The sequence below is a fragment of the Cyprinodon variegatus genome, unplaced genomic scaffold (assembly GCF_000732505.1).
Source record: "Cyprinodon variegatus isolate N-32 unplaced genomic scaffold, C_variegatus-1.0 Scaffold668, whole genome shotgun sequence".
NCBI classification, from domain to species: domain Eukaryota; kingdom Metazoa; phylum Chordata; class Actinopteri; order Cyprinodontiformes; family Cyprinodontidae; genus Cyprinodon; species Cyprinodon variegatus.
Window position 1 is genome coordinate 348,445 of NW_015151121.1, and position 8,101 is coordinate 356,545.

The 8,101-nt window shown below is 39.1% G+C and overlaps 1 protein-coding gene across 1 annotated transcript in view; it reads left to right on the forward strand.

The window, feature by feature from the left end:
* LOC107097062 (G-protein coupled receptor 4-like) overlaps positions 1 to 8,101 on the forward strand; it is a 15,520-nt gene that overhangs the window by 1,673 nt on the left and 5,746 nt on the right. The window contains exon 2 of the mRNA XM_015394040.1: positions 6,770 to 7,034. Coding sequence (XP_015249526.1) covers positions 6,770 to 7,034 — 265 coding nt within the window. The remainder of the gene's footprint in view (positions 1 to 6,769; positions 7,035 to 8,101) is intronic.

Consider the following 8,101-nt stretch of genomic DNA (forward strand, 5'->3'; position numbering starts at 1 on the left):
GTAATTTATTCTTCAAATAAGTGCATTTGTTCTTGGATTGAGGACGTAAAAGATACATTTTGCCAATGGAACAAGACAATTTACACTTAAAATAAGAAAACACAACTGCATTGTCTTATTTAAAGTGAATATTATCTAATTATCTTATTTTAAAACTAAAAAGTCTCATTCCATTGGCAAACTACCTCATTTACATACTCAAAATAAGGGTAAATATGCTTAATTTAAGAAATATTTTACTTTTTTCTAGATCGTTTTTCCAGTGTAGAGGTTAGGGCATTGAGCTTGGAATCCAGAGGTTCTGAGTTTGAGCCTGACTCCCACTCTGGGTCTCTGAGCAAGACCCTTAAACCCTGATTGCTCCCCAGGGCGCCCGGGGAGCCCAAGGCCGTCCCCTTAGGGGATGGGTTAAATGCAGAGAGTTAATTTGGTTGCTTTGTACTTGTGATAGTGTAATGATAATAAAAATTGCTTACTTGTTGAACAATTAGCTACAATGATAAATCTATGCTATGAACAGTTCAAACAAAGTCCTATCAACATATAAATTTTTTATCCATCCATTTTCCGTCACGCTATATCCCAGCTGGGATCACGAGGGGTGCTGGTGCCTATCTCCATCTGTCTACGGGAGAGGCGGGGTACACCCTGGACAGATCGCCAATGCATCTCAGGCCAACACAGAGACCAACAGGACAAACAACCAATAACACACACACTCAAACCTGAGGAGAATTTAGAGAAGCCGATTGACCTAACAATCATGCTTTTGGACTGTGGGAGGAAGCCGGAATACCTGAGAAGAACCCACACATGCTCAGGGAGAACATGCAAACTCTATGCAGAAAGACTCCGGGCCGGGAATCGAACCCAAAACCTTCTGGCTGCAAGGCAGCAGTGCAACTCACTGTACCAGTGTACTGTGCCACTGTACTGTACTGAGCAGCTCTACATTTTTTATCTGTCTGTAAAGTTTTTTTCCTGGTTGTTTTTATCCCCAAACTTGAACCAAACCACTGAAGTCAGCATCTCTGGTCAAAGCATCATGGAAGAGGACCTTGCAATGGTTTCCAAGTCTTTCATGTTGCAGAACAACCATTGAAACTGAATTGCCAAACCTATTAATCTCCATCTCTTTTATGCCTATTAAATAAACTAATAATATGTAAGAAATGTTCTGTTAGACGATCAATAAGATCAATCAATCATACATTCATTTATTGATCCCAAATTTAAAAAAAAGAAATAGAAGGTACCTGAAAATACTCATTGACATTGTATAGTACCCTGTATAATTAGAAGAACAAATTGTCCAGATGGATAATTAATATTCCAACTCAATCCTGTTCCCAGTTAGGTTCAGAAATCCACCTGACAAACCAGCAGCATCAGCCCTACAGGAAGTTAGCACTGTAAACAGTTCAGAAATAGACAAAGCTTACTGAAGAGTTACATGCACTGATGCTTTTCAGCTACATTTAACTTCCAAGTAACACATCTGACACTGCCTGCTGGATAAAGTTAGAGCCTGGGGGGTATTTTTACATACAGCATCAAACATTTCCAGGATTTTATTTCCCACAGACTGTTAGTTTGCTTTGGCAGCAGCCAGACCAACTCTTATTGACTTTTCATCTGTTCAGATTTTTGTTTGTCTTTATTTTCAATATGTGGAACACATTTATTACCATATGTGAGGCTGACTGTGAGAGCATCACATAATGATCATAATCATTCTACTGTACTAACCCTTAATCAGAAACCTTCCGCAGTTATTGCATTCCTCTGGGCCTGTAGCTTTCTTTAAAAGCAAACATATGGCTGTTATCTTCAGATGTGTTGGAACTAATCAACAGAAAAGGAAAAGAAAAATAGCTATCAGTTACCACATGCCAAAATTGCATCAAATAAGGTTGAAGAAGATACGTTTGGTCTTAATGTGCGTCATAAGTAATTCAAATACAGATTAAGAGCACAAACACCCATTGGCGGTGTGATCGAATGATTATTGACATCAGGACTGATGCTGAATTTAGCATGATGTTTAGTTGCTATGCCAATCAGCAGAAGGTGAGCGTGTAACCGTGGCTTTAGTATCACTATGCAGTATGATAGGATCAGAGTTAACGCATGGGAAGAAATAATTAAATCTCACGACTGAGGTCACTGTTACTCTTTAGAAAAGGAAAGTTTCTATTGGCTTTTCTAAAAATAGCTAGAAGTCACTAAATGAAGTCATCACCTAATCTGCATATTTGGTATTGCTTTAATCCAACACTAGCAAAACAGAAATTGATCAGGAACATGCTAAATATTTTTAAAACTATAGACGAACTCTGTAAAATCCTTTAAGGGGTGATAGAATGATTCTATAGGGTATTTGGTGCTGGTCCTTAAGGTCTCTGAATAGGGTGTGTAACATTGGTTGGGCTGAAAATAGCATATTTGCTGTTCTATGAGCCCTAATGCAAGCCTGGTAAAAAGCCCTTGAATGAAACAACAGGTTTTCTTCCTTTTATGGTATGCTCATGAATATTTAGATGAGCTGAGGGCTGATTGGTTGGTTTACAACGAGCAAAGCTGCTGAGCAAAGACGCATCATAGCAACAATCACTCACTCACTGAAACATTGCGATTGTTGATATGGTAGAGTGACAAGACGTCCTCTTTTTCCCGGACATTTCCTACTTTTCATACCTAAAAAAATGTCTAGGGGGAATTTCAAAATTGTCTGAGTTTTTGTAGACTACAGTGCAGCAGAACCGAGCAGTGAGCTCCGAGGCTGGTCTGGGAACTCCGGCGGACAGGGGGAGGGAGCCAGCAGGGGACGAAGCGACCAAACCTGACCCGACAACGGCGGCCGCCTTTGTGATGGCCTTACGGGTGTAACAGCCCCTAGTTTCAGTAAAAGAAGTTTAGCAAATCCTGCTTTTAACTGTCCAAGATTTTGAAAGCTGTCTTCGGTAAAATGCTTAGAGGGTTCTTCTGATAGACACAAAAAATCCATGCCTTCGGATTCTAGGGAAGACTGTGAACATTTTTCACTTTCTCAGCTAAACTGGTGTCTTACATCTACCTCTATTCATGTTCTTGGGCCAGTGAACCAATGGGCTGGTCTGTATGTCAATTTCGGTGCGTGACAAAAGTACAGGCCTGAACCAAAAAAAGCAACATCCCCGAGTTGAGGTCAATTTGGGCTTTCATTTGGATTCACCTGTTTAATGGTGGAAGTTTAGAATTTTGATATTTGCAGAGAAAGGAGGAGATTTGCAGAGTTAGGAGGGTTTAAGCTTCTCTGTACGTCCATTTCACCCACTGAACTAAAGATATTCATCTATGACGGTTTTACATTCTATGACCCTTTAAAGGTTTTAATAATATTTTAGCTGAAGCAAAATGACGGAAATGGCCCCTGAGCACCCATTACTATTCATTCTCCATGTGCCTTGAAAGGTTTACTATGGGTGTTTTGATGGAGAAGAAATGGCACACGGCATGAAACTAACTCATCAGAATTGCCAACGTCCATTCAAAAACAATCAAAGTATCTGTCCACCACCTTCACGTCCTCTGCTGGCATGTTGCATTAACCCCCTATGTCTCTAGTCTTGCTTAATGGTCTCATATAACAACTTTGTTTTAGTTTACTAATCTAGAAGACAAACTCCGTTGATAATGCCATAGCAGCCTGGTTCTGCTGGAGGTTTCTTCCTGTTACAAAGGAGTTTTTCCTCTCCACTGTTGCTACAANCCTAGTTTCAGTAAAAGAAGTTTAGCAAATCCTGCTTTTAACTGTCCAAGATTTTGAAAGCTGTCTTCGGTAAAATGCTTAGAGGGTTCTTCTGATAGACACAAAAAATCCATGCCTGTCGAGTCTTCGGATTCTAGGGAAGACTGTGAAAATTTTTCACTTTCTCCGTGCAGCCTGCAACTCTGCATTTACACCTCTGGTTCTGCCTCATTTTCAATAGAGAAACTGCCTGCTTTGTAATTCTTGTAGAAATAAACCCAACTGTAGGCTAAACAGCTAAACTGGTGTCTTACATCTACCTCTATTCATGTTCTTGGGCCAGTGAACCAATGGGCTGGTCTGTATGTCAATTTCGGGGCGTGACAAAAGTACAGGCCAGAACCAAAAAAAGCAACATCCCCGAGTTGAGGTCAATTTGGGCTTTCATTTGGATTCACCTGTTTAATGGTGGAAGTTTAGAATTTTGATATTTGCAGAGAAAGGAGGAGATTTGCAGAGTTAGGAGGGTTTAAGCTTCTCTGTACGTCCATTTCACCCACTGAACTAAAGATATTCATCTATGACGGTTTTACATTCTATGACCCTTTAAAGGTTTTAATAATATTTTAGCTGAAGCAAAATGACGGAAATGGCCCCTGAGCACCCATTACTATTCATTCTCCATGTGCCTTGAAAGGTTTACTATGGGTGTTTTGATGGAGAAGAAATGGCACACGGCATGAAACTAACTCATCAGAATTGCCAACGTCCATTCAAAAACAATCAAAGTATCTGTCCACCACCTTCACGTCCTCTGCTGGCATGTTGCATTAACCCCCTATGTCTCTAGTCTTGCTTAATGGTCTCATATAACAACTTTGTTTTAGTTTACTAATCTAGAAGACAAACTCCGTTGATAATGCCATAGCAGCCTGGTTCTGCTGGAGGTTTCTTCCTGTTACAAAGGAGTTTTTCCTCTCCACTGTTGCTACAAACATTCTCAGTGTGAGAGATTACCTTCGAGTCCACGAGTCGATGCAATCAACTGGTTTTCCTTAGATAGAAAACTTTGAATAAATTTGACTGAATAATCTGCTAAAATCGTAAAGTGTCTTGAGATTACATGTGTTGTGAAATGGTGCTATATAAATAAACTGAATTGAATAGCAGTGTGGGAAATAAAGGAACTTGGCCCAAGAAGTATAAAATATGTCTAAAGGTCATCACAATATGTGCGCAGACCTTGCAAGTATGTCGGAGCCTATAGCTGTTGTAGGGACACATACTTGGCCGTGTCAGCTTTGTAGAAAGCCAGTCATCAACCGGGTGGAAATCTTGTTGTGTTTGAAGAAAGTTGTTCAAAATTAAAATCTCAGAAACCATATGGAGCATTTCTTTGTGGAAGAGTTTAACCAAAGATTTCCCAAGTTTAGCTGCTGTCGATTTTCAATTACAACAATTTGTTAATGCAAGAATGAAGTGATTTCACTATTAATTGATTAAGACAAAGCAGCAGTTTGATGCATGCAGCTTACAACAGTGAAACAGTGAAATGAACATTACTGTTTATAAAGTGTAGCAGTGATCAGAATGTAAAGAGTGTAGGAGAAAAGGAATCCCATTTAAAAATCACGGTGCAAAAGGCATATGGAAAGGTTCAGAGCAGTGGAGAATAAATAAATATGATGCAAAATGCAGTAGAACATTAAGTTGTGTTCTATTTAAAGGGATTATTAAAAAAATCAGCCATGTTGGTAGTGAAAATATGTATATTTTTTAAGTGAGATGCAGAGTACAGTTTAGTGTTCAACAGTTTAGTAGTCTGATGTCAGCGAGGAAAAAGCTGTTACAGAATCTGCTGGACTTGCATTGAATTCGGCAAAGCTTCTTCTGCAGGGAGAACAGTCCATGGTGGAAGTGTGAGTCGTCAGTGATGATGTTATGGTTTTCTGAACACACAGTGCTGGGATGAAATGTTTTTAAAGGGAAGTCATATTTAAATGTCAATTCATTCTGGCTTAAACATTTTTATCAGATGATATTGTCCCAAAAGTTAGAAAATTTCAGTCTTAAAATCTGTTTTTTTCCCCCGTTATTTTATGCAGGCCAGTTAGTCATACGTCAGCTTGTACACCTAAATTCAGCCAATCATATATCATCTGTTAATCAAATTTTGTTTCGGTCATAGCATCTTCATTCATTTGTTTCAGCTAATATACGCAACGGTTGAAATAAGAAATAAGAATAATTAAATTAATCATTGAGTTCCGTCCCAGTGTTCACAGGGATGGACGTCTGTGTCTTCGGCAGGCGTAGAGCTAACAGAACTGGCAGCGTTGCGAGGCAAGGGCTCAAACATGTACGGCTGTAAGCCTTCTACACCAAACCAAGCTTCGGCCGCCCTGGCGTCCTCTTCCACAACAACTTTGTCCCCACTTTCCTCCTCTAAAAAAAAATGTTTGACGGAGGATACTCATCTACGACCTCCGGCATTCCTTGAAAGTGTCGCCTCTAAGTGCTACTTGGTCCCAATGTAATTTCCTATTGGGAACCTACTAGCACTAAGTTGCTAACTGGTTAGGAAGATGCTTCCGACAAATGGCCACAACCAAACTTGCTTGCGAATCCTCCGCAACAACTATCCCACCCTATTGATAAACAACCAATCACATTCACATTATTCACTCATGTAAAGTCGTGCACCACTCGGGAGAATTCGTAAATGTAACAGCCGCTTCCCTATGACTTTAATGGCGTTAAGAGGAGCCCCGATGATCCTCTCTGCTGTTCTCACCACTCTTCTCATGTTCTTCCAGTCTGAGGCTCAGTCAAATGCACATTTCTTCAAAAGCTATAAAAGAAATCAGCTATAAAATCCAGCTAGACCTGGTGCAAATTTACAATTCGTCCTCTAATTAAATCTGCTTTACTTACGCATAATAGCCATCGATATCAAAGCTTACTTATAAATAGTTGTTTAATGTATAACTATCCATCTATCATTATGACTTTTTAAATCTGTTCCTTGTTTTTCTTAAGGTACGTCAGCGCAACGAGCTTGGCATCTACCTAATCAACCTGTCGGTGGCCGACCTCCTCTACATCATCACTCTCCCTCTATGGATCGACTACTTCCTGCAGCACGATCACTGGATTCATGGACAAGAGAGCTGCAAGCTGTTCGGCTTTATTTTCTACACAAATATTTACGTCAGCATCGCCTTCCTGTGCTGTATATCTCTGGACAGGTACCTGGCGGTGGCATACCCCCTACGCTTTGTTAAGGTTCGCCGAATCAAGACAGGTAGGTTTCTCTTATGTAAAACCATCTTTTGTCGTCTGTGACTATTTACTGAGACAAGATATCTGAAAAAGTGACCTAATTAGTCCAACACTAACATTTTTTTAAGTTTTTTTTTTCATATTTAATTGCCTAAATGATTAAATTTAAGAGAACTTTAAGAAAACAGTGGTGTCTTTCCCAAGCCTTACAGGAAAATCAGTTAAAGAAGAGATAAGATCACTTTCATGTAAGAGATTAAAGAGCTCTACATTAAAAAGAAGTCTGCTAAAGTCATTCGTGGAATGACTCAGATCTTAAGCCAAGCTCATTACTAAAGCCCAAGAGTAAAAATGTCAAAGCTGTGTTGACAGTATTTCATATCTATAAATAATTAAGGACTTATGGGAAAGTAAAGTGAAGAACTTCAGAATCAGGTGACGGCTAATCTAAGATGCAAGACAGAGAGGAGCATAGATTAAAAATAATACAATAAAACAAGATTTCAGTGAAAAAATATCATTACTTTAAACAGTATGTGAAGGGGAATAATGAAGAAAATATGCCATTTTGTTCCTTAGCAAAGTAGGATAATCTAGACAAATACATTGAAATGAAAAATAACATTTTTTAGATTGCATCACATTGGATCATCTGGATTATCTTATATCTTAAATTGTTTCAGGTTATTTAGAGCAGAGAGAAACAACTTCATGTTATTTTAAAAGTAGGAATCTGAGAAAACACAGATCCCTGCCTCTCCGCCTATGACCTTAGTTTTATCTACATTAAGTATATTAAGAAATAACTGTCCCCACCACCTAAAAATAACATAGATGGTTTTCTATCAATGCAGGACAGACAAAAACTGATGCATACCGTACTTTTATTTTGGTGGGTTAAAAAAATAATAAAAAATGCTCCTAATGTCATGATGGGTTTTCTTTAGTTAAAGCCCAAGATGCAGAACACTCACAGAGGCACTGGTAAAAGTCCAAGGAGTTTTATTTAAGACAAAGCACAGGAAATTAACAGGAACAGTTCAGTCCGGGGGGCTTGTTCACTGGGGTCTAAGCAGGGAAAGGGAGATG